Consider the following 19,896-nt stretch of genomic DNA (forward strand, 5'->3'; position numbering starts at 1 on the left):
CTTACAATGTCAGTCTGAACTACATGGGTCACTGATCTTCCCTTCTGCAGAGAAGCAGGTGGGCTAAGTCGATGCTAGATCTGTTAAGGTAGCATGAAAGGCAGAAGTAATTGCAACAGACATATAGTCTTGACAACCTCACATGGAAGCTGGAAATAATTGAGTTATTAAGGGATGACAAACCAGCACGGTTTACAAAATTAGAAGGCTATTGTTTTCCTTGTGAAATCTTCCTAGTCAAAGGGATAATTAACTATTTGGGTAACTTTAGATCTCTAGAGTATTTTGAAAACTATTGTACTATCCTTTACCTGAGGGTTAGAATCAATAAATTTTCCTTTTTATGTTTTGGGTTTTTGGCTTCCCTAAACAATGAATAATTAGTTTTATGTGACATAGTGTCTGGAGAAGTTAGCAGATCTGTCGTGTAATTTTACACTAACCATAATACAATGTATTCTGAGAGGATGAAGAAAAGAAATAGCACTTATTTTATTCAATTAATTTTCCTCTTTGGAAGCTTTTCTTATTAAACTTATTATGAGAACAAAACTGGGATCTAACTTGATCTGAAATATTTCTTGTTGGTAGAAATCTGTTTGCTATGGACTTACAAGGAAAATAGAAGCAGAATGAGAAGTTGGGGATAGGATTGGAAGAGCAGGATCATTTATTTTTCCCTTTTCTTTTGGCCTGTGGTTTTATTTTTCCCCCAAATCTCCAGTACACTGAAAGCACTTGAGAAATGGCAGGGGATATTAAGAAACAATTTCCTGGACTAGATAAAAATTAAAGAAAATACTGAAGGTAAACCATCAAGCCACAATTTAAAACTTAAAAGTTTTCTTACAGACACGCCAATGGCATTGAGTTGTAGGTTATATGTCCTGTTCTGGGGAAAAGAATCTGAAAAAAAAGACGAGCACTGTCCTTCTCCTTGTGACTGATGGGTTCAGCTCCATTTCAGGTTTTCTTTGCCTAGAGATAGCCATAGAAATGAATAAACCCCCTATGCTCAAAGTATTTCTACAGGCCCTTTCTCACAATTTAAGATCACAATTTTCCTAAAGTGTATAGATTACAAAAACCTCTCAGGTTTTGTAGGAAAGGCAAACACAGTTGGTTAATTCTTCCCTTCTCCTAGACCTTATATTCCTTGGGAGCCTCATAACTGATGTTCACTTTTCTTTGTATCATCTTCCCCTTTTCCCATTTCCCCTGTTTCAGTAACACTTTTCTAGTCTTTCCCAAAAGAGCTGATGGCAACATGTGGTGAGAACTTGCCAGCTGTATCATGCGGGCCTCAATGGTAAAGCCCAGCTCTACCCCTAGCCCTTGTAGGGCTTGCTTCTCCTTCCCCCAGTGCCCCAAAGGCAGGGCTCCTGCTGGATGTGCCCCCCAAGCCCTACCCCACTCTCAACACCATTTCAGAGCCACAGGTTGTGCTTCTCTACCCACTGCCTCCGGAGCAGATTTCACATCCTCAGATGTGAACTGGTTCCAGGCCACTGCTGTGAGCCCAGCCCAGCCCTTCCCTTCCCTTCCCTTCCCTTCCCTTCCCTTCCCTTCCCTTCCCTTCCCTTCCCTTTTCACTTCAATACACTTTTCACTTTTTTACTTCACTTTTCACTGTTCAATACACTTTTCACTTCACTTTACTTTTCACTTCAATACACTTTTCACTTTTTCACTTCACTTTACCTTTCACTTTTCAATACACTTTTCACTTCACTCGTGACTTTTTCACTTCACTTTACTTTTCACTGTTCAATACACTTTTCACTTCACTTGTGACTTTTTCACTTCACTTTACTTTTCACTTTTCAATACACTTTTCACTTCACTTGTGACTTTTTCCACTTCACTTCGTTTTTCATTTCGCTTCACCCGCCCAGTCCCGCCGCTGCGCCCCATTCGAAAGGGCGCCGGCAGCGCGCGCTTGCGCATTCCCCTCCCCGAACAGGGGAGAAGTAAGAACTACACTACCCAGCATGCCCCGCGCGGCCCGCTCCCTGCGGTCTGAGGGAGCTGGCCGCTCGCAGGGCACGCCGGGAGCTGTAGTTCCTCGGCGGCGGGTATTGTCTCTCCCCGCTCTCTGTCCGGGAAGCCGCCCGCCGGCCGTGCCGGGTGAGCGCGCTGACTGACGGCTCCTGGCAGCCAGTGGCCGCGGCGCGGGGCGGCGGAGCCCGGGGGCGGTCTCCTCGGTGACCGGGGGGGAAGGTGGCGCCTCCCGGAGCGACCGGAGTCCTGAGGGGACCGAGGTGAGTGAGGGGGGCCGGGCGGGGCAGCCCCCAGCCCTGCTGCCCGGCTCTTTGGGACCGGGCTGGGGCGGGAGGAGGAGGAGAAAGGAGGGGGGGGGCGACACAAAAAGGAAACAAAAAAAAAAAGGAGCTCAGCCACCACCAACATCTTTTCGCTTTCTTAAGTACAACAAACGAACTAATCCGGATTGTAAGTGCGCGCCTGTTTATACAGCAGCTTTAGGAAACTTTGTCCTCGCTTGTCACGCCGCCCAGCAAAGCTGCGCCGTGCTCCCGGCGCTCCGCACCTTGGCTCCGCCGTGAGGGGAGGTTTCGTGGACAAATGTTTTTCAGCCTGCTGTTGCTGATTCAAGTCGGTGTTTCTTGAATGATCGCGCTAGGTGCGCTTAATAATGACTTTCTGGCGGAGCGGTCGCGCAGGAACCATAATGGTATGTTTTGCCAATTGGGGAATGCTGATAGGGGATGAAAACTGTCCCGCCCAAGCTCCCGAACAACTGGTAGCCGTCTTCGACAGTTTGTCCTGTTACATTTCTTGTGTAACTTGTCTATAAACGCATACCGCATTTTAATAGCGAGTGGAATTCAAATTTTACAGCTTCGTTTGGTCTTTGTAGTAGCATCGCTTGTGAAAGTCGGTTTTGCGTTAATGAGTAGAGCGAGATGCTGAACGAGGAGTGTTGCAGTGCTCCAAGACTCATGTGAAGGGTGAGGGAACAGTCTTTCTCCTCTCTGTTTCTACTTTGCACAGTTTATCCTTGTACAGTCTCGCCATTGAGAAACAAAATGAAGCCAAGTTCTCTGCCTCTCAAAAAAACCCCACCACCACCCCCAAAAAAGCACATTAACTTGGTTACGGCAGTAATGCGCGTTCCCAAAGGCTTCACAAAATGGGCTGGTGGTCAGCAGCGTTGTCTTAATTTCCACGTTCTCCTTCACGTAACTGCTTTCACGTACCCACTGTAACCGTTAAGGTTGCAGGCTAAGTTAGGAGTAAATCTCCTGTTTCTGTTTGCTCTTTTGTTGCTATGAGTTAGTAGGAGCAGGAAGCTAATCACCTCTCTCCCTTGAAAGTAAGCAAATTAGTATTTCCTCTGTAGGAGAGAGCTCAAGAGATGTCAAGCTAGCATGGATATGTAAAAACATTACATAAAGAAATTCAGTGTCTGGGGGATAAAGTACAGCTCAACAGGAACTGGTATTTTTGGTGTTTTCTGTCTCAAAAATAAATGGTTTCAATGGTAGATCAGATTGTGTGCTGGTTTTGTTTGGCACTTTTGCGACAAAGCTGATGTATATGGGCCAATTATGTCATTTCACAGACTTGAACAACTCTTAATTTGTATGGGTTAGTGTTTCTGTCTGAAATGTCCTTTGAAATATTTTTTTAGTTATTAAACTCTTATTTGTTCTGCGTCCTGTTACTAAGCTGTGTTGGTACAAATTCTGCTAAGCTTTCTGAAATCATAGCAGTAATTTTGTTTTCAATGTTTTTCAAATGATAGCAGTAATTCCGTATTTTCAGTGTCTTTGTGACATTTCAATGCACTTACTAAGCTATGTCATTTGCATAAGTTTTAGTTACCGTGTGTTACAAATTATTCAGCTTTTCTTTTGCTGAGTCCTGTTTTCTCATTTAAAATGCATATATCCTCCTGACTGATACTCATTAGTGTGTTTTGCTACTGTACAGACTTTCTTTTCTCTTAAGGCTTACTTTGACATTCTTAGTGGTAGCAGAAAGTCAAAGCAAGCTTGGCCATGTGTTTTATCATGGTGTAAGCATTTTTCTGACCTACTGTATATGATTGAATCACATAACATGGTTATGCTATCAAAGTAATAAAATTCAGTGCCATGACTATTAGAATTACAGCAGCATATTAGTGTTAGTCTTGGTGAGATTCAGTATTGTTCTGAAAACCAACAGCCCACTTTTATCTTTGGTTACATGTGACAAGTTACACAGGTTACATTGTTCCCTAACAATTTCACCTTTTAGCAAACATGCAGACATACAAAGCTTTCTATCAGCGCTCTGGGTGCATTACACATTTTGTAATCTCTTACAGTAGAAGATTATTCAGGTGCGGTTGCTTTGAAACCATGGAAGTTTGTGCCAATTTTGTGCCATATCTCTCTAGCTCCAGGTTTCAAGTCTGCAAAGAAATAAAAAAGAAAACTTAGGCAATTAGAAAACTCAGCTTTTTAATCAGGCTGTAAGATGCATATATTTTATAACGCATTTGTTAACAGTTTGTAACACAACCCTCCACTCTTGGCATCTCCCTGCTTATGAAAAACATTATTTTTGAAAATTTTCCATTTGTCTGTCGTGCCATTGTTGTAGTAAAGCATATTTCAGTGCTGAGGGTTCTTGCAGAAGAGCCACATTGGTCCTTTGTCCTCAAGTTTCTTAGATAAATTCTGTGAGCAGTTATTTCTCATGGCTGTAATAGCCGCAAATAATGCACAATAATATTCAGCTGCTGAGGTGAAGAAGTGATAGCTTTTCCAGTGATGTAAACATTTTTTTTTCTTTTAAGTGTCTTTAAGTGTCTGTATGTATGTCTGTATATATTATATATGTATTAAGATTTGAGAATAAAGGACTTCTCACTCTTAATTTTACCCACACGGAATTACACAAATAAATTATAGCTATAAGTCTTCACAGCTCTGGGACCTCGTCACTAGAGACAAGTAAGGTGGTGTAAGCAGCCTCCTGTTTTGTTTTTATGGTCATCGTAGGTTTTGGAATGACATTCCCTTATCAGCCGTTATCCCCTGCAATAAATGCTTGATGTGTAAGGGGCAGAGGTTAGGAAGGCAAGGAGATAAATCGACTCTGGAATAGAGTTAGATGGAGTCCTCACAGCAAGTGCAGGATGGTGAGGTAGGACAGTTTGCTTCCTCCCAAGAGCAGCCTAACTATGTTTTCATCAAGTTTTATTTTTTAAGTCGTATTTAGGATTAATTGTTATTGATTAGAAAGATAGCTAAGATAGTTGAAAGACCTTTTTTTTTTTTGTATCAGCTACCTCAGTGTTACAGTACAAATTTTTTTTTTTTTTGTGACTCCTGCTTTTTATATTTTTTGATCAGATTATAAATAATCTAATACTCTTCTAATTGTTTCCTTTCCTCTTGCAAGCTAGTACCACACTTTTTAGTGCCAGAAATCATGGTGCTTTCTGTTAACTGGTTTAGCAGCACAGTGTTGGGGGGCACCCAAGGGATGCATTAGGGTATTTTCCAGACAATGGAGAACAGAAATGTTCATTCAAAGATGAATTAAAATGTGTATATACCCATACTCCTAGTTAGCAGATATTTATTTACTGTTAGGCATTTGTTGTTACAGTCAGTTGCTTTTGTTGTTGTTGAAGAAGTATATCTTGCACAGGTTCACTGACATTTAATGAGTACCCTCAGAAAGTGCCAGACCTATTTGTAGAGAGCTGAAGGCGCAGCGGTCTCTGAGGTTGTAAGTTTAGCCTCAACAGGAAAAGGCAGACTTCTTATTGAGACACAAGACTGGATGTGAGTTGACAGGGGTCTTTTACAGCAATGTGTGAGCCTGGTTAAATGTTTCCAAAGCATTTCTTGTGTTATGATTTCCATCTAAAGGTTAAGTGTGAAGTTTCATTACTTTGTAAATCTAAGTTATTTTCTCAAATTACGGAGGAACTCTAGTTATTGAAACTAGATAATTGCTATATTAAAACAATTTGCAGAAACAATACTACGTTACCAATTGCAGCTGCTCCATGGAGACTGTAAAATCTGATGTCCCTTTGTTCAAGAAAATACAGACTAAACCCCCAAAGTAAAGTCAAACCTGCTTAGGTTTGACTGCCTTTCTAAAACAATGGAACTTACCTGGGTATAATTTGGATGAGACATCCAAACTGCAGTGTCAACACCAAAATGTAATGAAGCCTACCTTTTCTTGCTGTTCCTATAAAGTTGCTTTATCTCAATTAGAGTCATGAATCTGCTGCTGACTAGATTAATACTGGCAGCATTTGGAGTTCCTTCTTTTTTCTTCTTTTTTTTTGGAAGCTTTTATCTAAACTAAAACATATGGATGTTGGAATGACTGAAATGCAATTTTTATAGTGTTTGCTTTCTGAGAAGTTATTTTTGAGTAAATTTATTGATTGGTATAACAGTAAATCTGATTTCAGTTCCCTTTGGTCTCTATATGATTGAATGCCCATTTATTGCTATATATGCAAATGGAATACATGTGCGAATGGCGAAGTCTGAGATACTTCAGGTTGCCTTTACAATGAGCCAGGCATTAGCTATTTTAGATGGGGGCATTAGGTACTTGTTTCTCTACCTTGAATATATAGGAGGGGTGGTAAGTAGATATTACTTAACTTTAAGATGCCTGGGAAAGGGCAGATGAGCTTCATCCAGGATTTGCATTGTGCTGTAACATGGTGGTATGCCAGTGGTGCAGTAAGACAGAAGTTATCTGAATAGTAGGTAAAATGCCTTGGGGAAGACATAACGTGACATAGTGTAAGATTGCCGGGCTGTACATCTGAAGACTTAGATCCTGTTCTTAGTTTTGCTGTTAAATTACTTTGTCATTTTGGACAACCGCTTTATTTGCATTTGCTACTGCTTTGTCATTAATAAAATGATGACTGTTCTTTCAAACTGTTTTGAGTGCTGTGTTAATCCTGTTGCAATAATTTTTGGTAGAATTCACTAGCAGTGGTTCTGAGTAGTAAAGTGAATCTTGGGTGCTAAAAAACTGAAATATGATTGAGAATTAACGTCTTTTTCTTTCTTTCTTTAGGGCTTCATCAGATGAAGGAGTGATACTGTGAAACATGACAAGATCCCGGACTATTTAAAAGTTTTCCTGTCTCAGGAAAAAAACCCAACATGTATAGACCAGGGGAGACAGTCAAACGTCGACTCAATATGCATGCCCCTCCTCGAATAAGGAGTGTGGAAGTTGCTAGAGGAAGAGCAGGCTATGGGTTTACCCTTTCTGGACAAGCTCCATGTGTTCTTAGTTGTGTTATGAAAGGAAGCCCTGCTGATTATGTTGGACTTAAAGCAGGAGATCAGATATTTGCTGTTAACGAAATTAATGTGAAAAAGGCCTCTCATGAAGATGTAGTGAAACTTATTGGAAAATGTTCTGGAGTCCTCCACATGGTCATTGCTGAAGGGATTAGTCATATAGATTCATGTTCAAGTGATGAAGAAGTTGGCTTTTATGATGGAAAGGGGTGGCTGAAGCCTAAACCTGACTCTAAAGCTCTAGGCATAAACAGAGCAGAGAAAGTTGTTGAAGAAATGCAGTCTGGTGGCATTTTCAACATGATCTTCGAGAATCCTAGTCTTTGTGCTGGTAACTCAGATAATTCCACACCAAAACAAAGATCATTTTCAGATTCTGCTGCTATTAAATATGAAACTGGAAATGAAAGTCTAAGCAATCCAAACCTACTGTCAAAGGAAGAAATGTCCAAGGTCCCGAATGATGATTCGGTTTTTAGAATTGGACTGGAGAGTGCAGAAGACTTTGGACTAGATGCAAGCATTTTAAACGTTGCCATGATTGTAGGCTACCTAGGCTCAATCGAACTTCCTTCAACAACCTCAAATTTGGAAAATGAGAGTTTGCAGGCTATTCGTGGGTGCATGAGGCGTCTACGGGCGGAACAAAAAATCCATTCGTTAGTGATGATGAAGATAATGCACGACTGTATTCAGCTCTGCAGTGACAAATCAGGTGTGGTGGCAGAATACCCTGCGGAGAAACTGGCATTCAGCGCTGTTTGCCCCGACGATAGAAGATTCTTTGGATTAGTTACAATGCAGACAAATGACGATGCGAGCTTGGCTCAGGAAGATGAAGGGGTTCTGAGGACATCTTGCCATGTCTTTATGGTGGATCCAGACTTATTTCATCATAAAATTCATCAGGGCATAGCAAGACGTTTTGGACTGGAATGTACAGCAGATCCAGACACAAATGGCTGTCTGGAGTTTCCAACATCATCTCTACCTGTTCTTCAGTTTATTTCTGTCCTGTACAGGGATATGGGGGAATTGATTGAGGGAATGCGTGCACGGGCTTTTCTTGATGGTGATGCAGATGCTCATCAGAATAACAGCACAAGTAGTAACAGTGATAGCGGAATTGGGAATTTTAATCAAGAAGAAAAGAATAACAGAGTTCTGGTGGTTGATTTGGGGAGCAATCCAAGTAAACATATTCCCAACAGCATATGGGAAAATCCGGTTGGAAGGGGACAAAATCAGTCTGCTTCCCATTGGAATGGCTTCTGTCACGAACAGGAAGGAAACATTCCTTTAGAAGTAATTCAGAATGATAAGTCCCAAAATTTAAACAAGCACTTATGTCCTTCTGCCCGTATCGAAGTTCCACTGGTTTCCTCCCGAAATTCAGTACCCCCATCAAAGAAAAGCGCTGCAGGCGTGGGCAATCAAAGGTGGTTGCCCGTGCACGTTTTACAAGAGTGGCAGCATGGAAATGCTAGCGACCAGGAGTCTTACACTGATTCTACAGATGGCTGGTCAAGTGTGAACTGCGGGACTCTCCCCCCTCCAATGAGTAAGATTCCAGCTGACAGATACAGAGTCGATGGCAGCTTTGGTCAGCCGCAGTTAAAATCTCATAAAAATGAATGGTCCAAGAAGATGTTTTGCATGCAAAACAAATTGGGCCCTCCGCACAGTGTTAGGAAGTCTAAAGAAGATAAAAAGGTAAGAAAATGTTGGTACTGGTTCCTAAAAACCAAAATACTACTCCAACCCTGTGGTATTTAAGTCCATGACATCTCCGTACTGAAACTTAAATTTATATTATTATATTATTATCATTTTACAGCATTTCAGATGAAGAAAATAATATGGCTCCCTTTCCTATTTAGAGACTTTGTGTATTCCTGTTTAATTGAGTGCAGCTCTGGAGTCGTACTTCTGCTGGAAGCGTTGTCTATTAGAGCTTTCTCACATTTCTTCTTGTCTTTTCATTGTTTCCAAATGTTGTCGTGGCATTGCAATAAAAGGAGACATGATATTCTAGCAACTGCAGTTCCTTCTGACCTCCAGCAGCAAAAGAATGGAAACAGTCTGGATCTTCAGTCTGATTGCTTCTTTTTTTTTTTTTTTAAGAAGGCTGGCTTGCCACTGTCATCATTTTAGTGATATCTATTTTTATAGATATGTGGTCTAATCATTAGTCTAAGACTTGCTATAAACTTTTAACAAAAGAAGGTAATTTTAATGTCATGAAAATACACTCTGGCAAACATCTCAGTAGAAGCGGTATTAAACCTATATTAAAGGATAGTCATTAATGATTATTTTAGTGCCCATTATTAGGTCACAAATCTAATACACTGCCAGTAAACCGTAGTTCAGATTTTATTCCACATTACTGCCCTATCTACTTGTTTTGACTACCATTGGGCTTCTATAAACCAAAGCAAAAAGACTTAAGATAATAATAATAGTAATAAAACTGTGTGGAAGAAATATCCAGTATAATTAGACACTGTTCCCTTTGCCACATACACATTCTCCTGGTGAGGGAACTAATCTTATGGGAGACTGCAGTTGATAACTGGGATTCTAGTGAAGTGGAGGTCATCAGTGCTACATTAAAAGAATTAATGGCAAGGAGTTGTGTTTGAAACATTTGCTGACTCCAGGGGAAGACACAACCTCATGCTCCAAATTAGTCTTCAAGAATTATTGTTCTTTCATCAGCTTATATAATTGATTCAACTCTCCATCATGTTACCCTCATCTATTTATGGAAAAAAGGAAAATTTTCACCTGATTAAAAATATCCAACTGTTGCTCTCTATGTGAAGTGAGTGACAGTATGGATTCATTAGTTGTTTCAAACCGTTAGAGACAAAATCTTTGCATTGCTGTGATGCTTGACCATAGATTTTTTGGGGGGGCTAAAACGCAAAACTTTAGAACATTTTGGTTTTGGTGTTGAAAAGATTCGTTTTTATTGCTTTTCTTTCATGGTGAAGCCAGTAACTTTCACAAACATCCTAAAACTGATAAGTACATAATTATGCACACTAGTTTATTTTTTCTTAAATATTTTTAAGATAAACTGACTGCAACCCAGTGTTTTCCAGACCTGCAGTAATGTATTGAATATCAAATGATCTTAAACACAAGGTGTTTCATGCTTTTCCAAAAAACACAAACCAACCAACCAACCAAACAAAAAAACACAAACAAATAGAAATTATGCAAACAGAAACGCTTCATTTGTAAGCAGCACCCACCCTAGCATTGAGTTCATGGTCTGCTTGCCAAGAGGTTTGCTGATGGGCCAAGGAAAAGGTCCCTCTAGACACAGTCCCTGCACCATGTGTGTTGTGAACGTGGGTCCCAAGCACTCTTTGGGAACTGGAGAGCTTCAGCTGCAGGTACTGCACCAGCTGCCAAGGGATGCTGGGGAAACTCCTTGAGGGTCTCTGCAACAACTTTGTGACTGCCATGTTGTCCGTGATTGTCATATGGATGGGATTTTTTTGAGGATTAAAACTCACAATTTTTTTTTTTAAATTCTTGAAACATTTTCTGGAAGTCAAGAACATACTAATGAGAATCACATTGAAAAATTTACACTTTAAAAGGAAAGATGTTCTATATGTGGGTGAACTGAAATAGTAAATCACCTGCTGTATCACTCGGACCAGCATATACCAGAATATATGTTCCAACATAAAATACTTTGTTTACTCTTCCCTTTTAAGTGCATTTTCTAGTAAAACAAGTATTCTATTCTTTGATTAACAATAAATTTGTTTGCAAAAGAGACGTTTAAAATGTTCATACGTGGCTTTAGCCTTTAGTCTCATTGAGGCAACAGAACCTCTTCTGCATTTTAATTTTTCATTGGTATTATTGAAGGCTATTGAAACAAATGAGGAATACTCATGAAGGTCTTGAAATCATTTGCTGGCATGAGTCGCAAACACTTAGTGTTATTCAGAATAATTCATAGAGATGGAGTAGTAACGTGTTCTCACCTTAATGAAAATAGTCAGGGAACACTATGTTATGGAATGATATCCAGAAATTCAGACTTTTTTTTTTTTTTTTTTTTTTTTTTTTGCTTTGTGCGGAGAGAAGGGTAAGGCTGTCTATTCCAAAACATTGTTCTGATGGGTTAGATGCTATATTCTAGAAAACTATACATCCTCACCATATTGTGATCTTTTTAAGGGATAAGGATTGATTTTACACAGCCTGCTCAGACACATTCCAGCCACGGAATCGTAGAATCATAGGATGACTGGGGCTGGAAGGGACCTTGGAGACCATCCAGTTCCACCCCCCTGCCATGGGCAGGGATGCAGCCTACTAGAATGAAGTGTATAAAGTGGCCACGTGGGATTCTGTTCATATTTTTATAACCTAGTGGCTGAATCTAATCTGAATCTAATGTTTAATTTGTCAGAGCAGCCTTTAAATTGCTTTTTAATTGGGTGCTTTTTTTTTTTTTTGTCTTTTACATTAGTATTGAAGGATAATATATCCTACAAGTGGGAATGTCCAGAAACCACCAGAAGGCAAAAAGATAACCAAGGCTAGAGTTTTTTGAGCTGGACTCTGCACATCCATATTGCATGCTGTCTTCCTTGGAGCTGTCATTGCGCGCTGTCGTTACACTCTGGGGAAAGGACACAAGTCCCTGGGTGCAATTTGGATCCAGCAGAATTGCTGTGCAGCTAAACAGTGGTGATCAGAGCATGCTGCACAGCAAAATATGCTGTCCTGTACGGTGCTAGTTGGGAAAAAGAAAGGCATAAACTCTTTTATAGCTGCACCTATAAAATAACTGTGAATTGTACAAAGCACAAGTGTAGGTGTAAGAAAGCTCTGTATAGCCACTTGAGGTTACACTTGCAGAACTGGGTAAGTTTATCTTCTGGGTAGGAATATATATGATGTTTCTGACTTCGGGTTGCAAGGACATAAATGAGTTTTCTCAGCTTTATTTTCCCTTTGGTGTTGTAGTCCCTTAATGATTTTTTTTTCAGCTATTGAATTAGAATTGATGTTAATTTTGTGATAATTTGCAAAAACACAAGTTTTTTTTTTAATGCTAATAAGTGTTATATGGCTACAAAGCCTTTTAAAGTTCAATATAAATACAAATAGGAGAAAAAATTCAAATTGCCTAATTTGATTAAATATCACTAGGTAGCATGGCTTTTGTTGTTCTTGTTTTTTCTTTTGCTTTATAATGTTATTGTAAAGATTTTATCCTTAAATTATTGAATGTGTATACTCTAATAATGCCTGTATTTATTTATTTTTTTTTCTAATCCCTATTTTTTAAACTGGTTGTTATACATGGAAGAGGAGATTTGGGAGTTCATCTAGGAAATCTCAGTTCTATTCCACCTCTTCTGATTTAGATTTCTTTTGGTATCTTTGCTCCCATGCACCTCTACAATCGTTTCCTGCACTGAACTTCATGTTTCCCGTGTTCCTTAAAAGTTTCACATGAGCACATTTCTACTGAAGCATCCTGTGAGACTTTGGGGGACTAATTGACTCCTGTAGGCTTTTAGAAGCCTCTTAATCTAAAGCAAGTAGTGGGAGGCTTTGAATCTCAGCATGACTGAGGAAGATTTCTGGTAGGGAGAAGCGCCTGAATTACTGTAAGGATGATACTGGGTAGGGGCGTGTGGTTTAATGAGGTCTCCAAGAGTAGCAGATGAAGAGTCTCATTGTGGTTTCAGTGGGAATGGAATAATTCCTGCTCTCCTATTTGTTACTCCTTTTGCAGTGTGCTGCTTCTGTTGCCGTTGCCTTGTTGTTTCCACCTTCAGCATTCCACCTACCGATCCTTCAGCGCAGTTTTGGGTTACACAAAAGAAAAGCACCATAAGAAGTATGAAAACATCAGGGGATGTTAGGATTGGCAAGGGACTTGAGGAATTGCTGAACAGGGAAACATGTTGTCCCCACTAGACTAAATTAATCTAATGCGTTTGATTTTGTTCAGCTCTCACTCTCTGATTTCGGGCTAGGGCCTGGCCAAAAATATGTCTAACTGTTACTGTTTTAAATTAAATTTTACTGGGAAAATACTTTTTTTTTTTTTTTTTTTCCTCTAGTTGAAAGCCTCATAACAGTCATTTTAGACTTTGAGTTTTCTCTCTGTGAGGACAGAGACCTAGGCAGTGACCTCTCACAAGTTTGTTTTAATGTTGTGCAGGCAAACATAACATTTGAGAGCACAAGTGGTTTTGCAACCAGAGCTTAATAACTGCTATTTGGGTACTAGGTCTATTCCAAGTGAGTAGCGACAGAGGTACATGTATTAAAAAGGCTTTTAAAATTTTGAGTATTGCTTTTTAGAAACCCTTTTCTGCTTCACATTCGTTGTAAGACTTCTACCTTAAGAATGCTACAGATTGTGCTTGTGAGGAGTATCAATTTATGAATTAATGATATTTGTGGATCTTAGAGGAAGGAAAGATAGATAAATTCATTGTCTGAGACTCACTGAACAATAGTATTACATTTTTTTTTTTTTTAACCCCCAAAATATATCAACTGCTTTGTAACCATCATGACTTAAGTTACTGAGAATATTGTAAGAACTTAGAAGACAGGTAGCAATACCTGTCCTGGAGTTCACTAATACATCTTTGCCTGCTAATATATTTTCTGGGTTAGCTTTTACTGTTACTCTGTTTTGATCCGAAATTTATCTGTGCTTTAGAACTGCTCTTTGACTTCCAGGTGAGTAAAACTTAAAAAGATACTCTGTTCAAGTTAAGAATAGAAAGATTTTATATTTTGATGATTTTTTAAAAAAATTGCTTCAAATCCAAGAACTACAGTTTTTAATGTTGGTAACTGGGTGGTGAACTAACTGAGAGGCAGATATTTGAGAGGCAAAGACAATGTTGGCAAAGCTTTGTGGTTCCCATATTTGTTTTTTTGTTGTATAATTACATGTGTTTTTTTTTTCCCTTTCCTCTACAGTTCTGTTCGCTCTCTCACTTAAGTTGTTCCACTCCAGCTGTTTATAAAGCTGAATTAATGGCAGATGGATTGCTATTCTTATGAAGTACAATTTAATGTAAAACTTTGGAATTTGATCTGAGATATACATTATATACCTTAATAACAACACAACTGAAATCCCAAATACCAAGCTAGATCAGAGAATGTGCTGATATGAATTATCTGCTCAGAGGTATCCGTGTGCAATAGGAGCTCTGATATACTTTGCCGTTCGAAAATTTAAAAACAATTGAATATTTAGAAATTTCCTGCAGCTTTCCATTTGTATTGTAATCTTTTAAAATAATGATTTTTAATAATGGCCAATTCAAGGATCTTTAAAATGTATAAAGATTTGCAATAACGCTAGGTGCTTTTCTCTGAAAAGGAAATCAAATAAAATCTGAAGAATAAGTGTCTTCAGAGCAATGTTGACTTTGTAGAAATCTCATTTCAAATTAAGGGGAGAGGGTATTTAAGGATTTCTGAATTTGAGTTGTGAAGCCACAAGGGAAGACGGCATCTTAAGAAACAAAGAGAAATATGAGAATAGTGGAGGAAAATAATTAGCACAGAATGAATTGAAGATTATTTGAAAATGGCTTTATTTTAAGTTTTTAGCATAGAAGCTTTAATATAGAGTTTATAAAATTAGTCTGTAGGCTAAGTGCTGTTACCTTCAAAAAGAAAAAAAAACAGAAATCCAAACTTGTGTTTATTATGTAGAATAAAGATCTTTAATTAACAGAAAGAAATATGGAATCTTTAAAACCCACCTGAAGTGTTTAAAAACATGAAGAAATTAATCTTAAAGAGAAAGGCTTGAAAATTCATTCCATCATTAAAATGGCAATTAAGACAAATTTGCAAAGAGAATATCAGAGAAGATATTCTGCATCATCAAACCAAATTCTGGCTCTTTAAGGTAGTTGTGTTATCATTCTTCCCATACACTTAGCAGATCTACCTTTGAAAAATTTGTGTTTGCTCCTCGACTTCTGCAGGAAAATTATTCCAGGACATCACTATTATGATGTTAGAAACTTTGGTTTATCTTCCAGCCCGAAGTCTTGCATAGGAGTTATATTCTCTTTGAGCTTTCATTTTATTGGATGGGGAATGCTAAGTCTCTCAGTTCTGTGAATTAATGTTTCTTTCTTCTGATAATTTTAGTAGCCCTTTTCAGAAACTATTCTAGTTTAAATTCATTCTGGGAGATGGGTGACCAAAATTTCACACCAATTTCCTGATAACGGTTTCGTGTAATTGTAGTGTACATTTTCCAATCTCTATTGTAAATACCTCATATAATACCTCTTCATAGTATTTACTTTTTTTGTAGCCATATGGCACTGCTGGTTAATATTTGTTTTGTAAGAACAGGTCAGTAAGAACATCCCTATCTATCAGATGAGATATCCAATACTGAGGTCAATATCCTATTTTAGACACTGCCGAGGAGCAGCTGCTTAGAAAAACATGGAAAATGTATCCTAATTTTCAGCAACATGTGATTGAGAGGCTTTCCTCATGTGGAGACTGAATCCACAGCATTGTGTTTAATAACCTTTGTAAGCCTTTTCTCTTGAATTTGTTGTTTCTTAAACTCAGTTGTGCCTTTGGCATTCCTGATATATTTCACCTGACATATTTCACAGTTTAATAGAATGGAAAGTAGACAGTGCATAGTTGTATTTTCCAATATGATTTTGTTTCATACCTTCTAATATCTGTCATGAGAAATACTGAACAATCTAATTCCCTATTTATTTATTTATCTCTAGTCATGTAATTTTCTCTTAAATCTCACCCACCAATCACGAATTTTCGAGGTGGAAGTTAGCTTTGTCTCTTCCCATACAGAAGTTTTTACAGAATTGTAATCTTCATCCCTTATTTCTACTGTATTATTTTTGAGATCAGTTAACCGGAACTATAAGCAATTTTGAAAATGTGTTGGTATGTATTTATGAATATAAAGCTGATTTATTGTTTTCTTTTCCTTTTCTGATGATCCCTTATTTGCCTTTTTGGTTGTTACTGAGCATTGGGCCGTAGTTCCTTAATGTTCCTAGGTAATGTTTATGATAATTTGGAACCAGTTATTCTGTATCTACTTGAAATTTTCTTTGTGTTTTCCCTTGATATCCTCAGGCCTTTCTGCTCCCTTTCAGTTTCCAACCGATATAGGCTTCTAGCTCATACAATAAACTGTTATCTGGTTATACTGAAAAAATGATCTTACTTTTCCATCGGCATTAGTATCATCAATTTATTTATTTATTTTTAAAGAGAGTAGGGATAGCGCCATGATTTGGATGGTTGCTGTTCTGTGCCTGGTGTCCTTAGCAATGAGACAAGCAACAGGTTTTATTTACTTGGTGCTCTGGTGTGACAGGACGGCCTCTTTTCGGTGTCTTGGTTATAGCATGGGCCTAACTGCCATCAAAGATGCTGCTGTAATGGTTAGAGGGTAGTGAAATGTCATTATTAAAGAGTTAAGATTAAACGTGATCAAATCCATGGACCAGTAATGGTGATTAATATTGTTTTAATCTTTTGTCACACTGCTGCCTCTTCTCCCCACACCCCCAAAGAAAAACAACAACCCCAAAGCCAGAATTGTAGTGTCATTAAAGCTTGTGGAAAGCTGTCTGTGATGTCTGAATGATGCTAGGCCTCTTTTAATTAGCCTGTCACCATCTAATTTGATTTTATGAGGTGATGTCAATCCATAATGGTGGCAGCAGCGCACCCTGAAGGGTGTTAATTCATTCTCCCCTCCTCCCCCCTATATCATATGGAGCCTTTTCTCTCAGCATGCCTACCTATACCCTGGGGCTTTCTGTGTCTGTATCTGTTATGGTCCAGGGGACTGGACCACATCAAGCTCTCTTCTTATTTCCCTCCCAGATTCTTTTATGCCTTTGAGGATACGAGAGATCCAAACCCAACATACCGTATTATTTAATGCATCCTGTTCTCAGGCCCCACAGACCCTCTCTTTATAAGTCCTGCAACTCAGCACCGTTGCTTTTTAGGCAGAGGAACATTTGATGCTGGCTGATAGAAGGAGGGATGAAGGAAAGTCATGGCCTACAGTCTTGCCTGCTTTGCCTCGCTGTAGTGCAGGGACACCCAACTACCAGGACACAAAGTCAGGAGAATGGAGGGTGATGGATGATAGGGGGCATCAGAGGAAGATTAAGAATCACAGAATATCCCAAGTTGGAAGGGACCCACAAGGATCATCAAGTCCAACTCCTGGGTCCCCAAAGGACCACCCAAAAATTCAACCATATGTCTGTGAGCGTTGTCCAAATGCTTCTGGAACTCCAGAAGCTCGGTGCCGTGACCGCTGCCCTGGGGAGCCTGTCCCAGTCCCCAACCACCCTCTGGGTGCAGAACCTTTCCCTAAACCCCAGCCTGACCCTCCCCTGTCCCAGCTCCATGCCGTTCCCTCGGGTCCTGTCGCTGTCCCCAGAGATCAGAGCTCAGTGCCTGCCCCTCCGCTCCCCTCGTGAGGGAGCTGCAGGCCGCCATGAGGCCTCCCCTTGGCCTGTTCTGCTCTGGGCTGAACAAACCAAGGGACCTCGTCTGCTTCTCACACATCTTCCCCTCTAGACCCTTCACCATCTTTGTAGCCCTCCTTTGGATGCTCTCTGATAATTTTATGTCCTTCTTAAACTGTGGCACCCAAAACTGTACGCAGTACACAGCTGCAGCATAGCAGGGTTTGAGATTTATAGTGATAGCAGAATAATATTTGTATCTATTTCTTTGTTCTTCCTTCCCCAAGACTTCCAGCATTACTTAATAGTTTTGCACTGACTACAAGAGATTACTGTGCCATCTGTGTTTCCTATAACTTCTCCTGAAATCTTAAAACTGCGTGGTTTTGTAAAGATGAACTCCTGCTTCGGCTTGACCCTTCTGTTGTTTTATATCCAAGAGTAAATTTGTCATGTTTTGAATATCCACAGAAGTTTCAAATTTTATGAACTCTGTGCATCTGGGTTCAGCACTAAAATGCTTATTATGCACTTTACCATACAAAGCCAAAGAGTCAAATCTAAAAGCAGAGAGAGTTTTCAAAAGCTTCCATAGCTGGAAATAGGAGTAGAACAAATACAAATGAGATGATTTTATAGTGGCAATAGTTAAAGGTTTGTTACACACAGAATGTAGTAAATTCTGTATTAATCGAACTCCCTAAACTGAGGCCTCTCTGAGGCCTAACTGAAGTGGTGTTCCTTTGTCTTTCAAAATCTGTGAATATCAGCATCCTTCTTTTGTTATGTAGTTTTCAGAGATGTTTAATTAGAAATAAATACTCCAATTGACACTTGTACAGGCACTCATAGACAAAGTTCTGTTAAAAGAACCTGATTGATTGGACTTTTTAGGAGATAAAAAGGCTAATGTGGGGAATTGACTCTTGAACAGGGTGGCCAGTTGCCACCCAGTCAGAAGGAGAAAATTTCTGTCGAAGTGATTACATATCAGTGACTTTTTTTTAGAGCTCTTAATACTTTGTATGTGACTTGCAAGTACCTTTTTTATTTTTTATTTTTCCCCTTAAACATTTAAAAAAAAATGATTTCACTCTTGTGCTTGTGCACTGCCTTGTGAAATTATCTTTCTTTGTGGAACAGTTTTGAAAGTGTTTGAAAACATCCTTATATAAATGTCGATGTTTGGGCTTGATAGAGTAGCAGATTTTCAACATTTTAGATTAGCTCCCCTTTTTACAGCTTACCTCTCCCTCTCTTCCTGCTCTTCCACACAGCATGCAAACTCTCTGGCCGATGAGCTTCATCCCATTTAGTTTCCCCTCGAGATCACAAACTGTAATGTGTTGTCCTTTAAATGATTAAATTGGCAAGACCTTGTGAAGCTGGCATTAGCCTTCACAGTTTTTCTTTCTCCTTTCTTCCCTTTCTGGATTCCTGTTCCCAGCTCCCTGTGTTGTTGCCTAGGAGCCTTGAATACCCAGCAAAACTCTCCCACTTGCTTAGCCTCTTGTACTTTGAAAGCTGCTGATGTCCTCTCCTTGCCACCTCTTTTCCACTCCTCCTAGCTTTTAAACAGGTGTCAGAGGAGAAAATTCTTAGTTTTTATTTATATTGAGGTATTGGATTAGAGGGCAGGATATGTTTAACTAGAGAGACACAATGACCATGCAGTGCAAAAGGGAAATTTCAAGTTGTTTTGTGTGAGAGTTTGTTAAAAAGTTGTAATATTTGCTAATATATGCTTTCATATATTGTAATATATGAAAGGGTGTGGTACAGCGCATTCTAGAGCTGGGAATTTTCTTTAAGTTGATTGTAGATGTTTTCTAAAGGTGTTTGGTTTCTTTGGGTTCTGAATAATTGATAAGGTTTCATCAACTTGCTACTGTGCCCTCCTGCTCCAGGCTAGAGTATCACATTGAGGACCGCAGTTTCATGTTGCATTTCGTTGGTGCTACCAATTTAAAGAGGTCCTGTCATTCTCAATCCAGCAGTGGCAGGGTCCATCTTCGGTTGTATTGACATGGCTGTAGATCGATCTGAGTTACGAACAGGATAGC

At 39.3% G+C, this 19,896-nt stretch overlaps 1 protein-coding gene across 4 annotated transcripts in view; it reads left to right on the plus strand.

Annotated features, from left to right (window-relative positions):
* Window positions 1-2,120: 2,120 nt before the first annotated feature.
* RGS12 (regulator of G protein signaling 12) overlaps window positions 2,121-19,896 on the plus strand; it is an 85,738-nt gene continuing 67,962 nt past the window's right edge. For 3 of the 4 annotated variants that reach the window (XR_014692335.1, XM_084517040.1, XM_084517042.1), the window contains exons 1-2: window positions 2,121-2,261; window positions 7,078-9,023. Coding sequence is in view for 3 of the 4 variants with exons in the window: in XM_084517040.1 (XP_084373166.1) it covers window positions 7,167-9,023 (1,857 nt within the window). In the remaining variant the exon portion in view is untranslated. Of the gene's footprint in view, window positions 2,262-2,444; window positions 2,693-7,077; window positions 9,024-19,896 lie in introns of those variants that run through there. The other variant, XM_084517041.1, reaches the window with a different exon arrangement.

This window comes from Aythya ferina (genome assembly GCF_964211825.1).
Source record: "Aythya ferina genome assembly, chromosome: 4".
NCBI classification, from domain to species: Eukaryota; Metazoa; Chordata; class Aves; order Anseriformes; family Anatidae; genus Aythya; species Aythya ferina.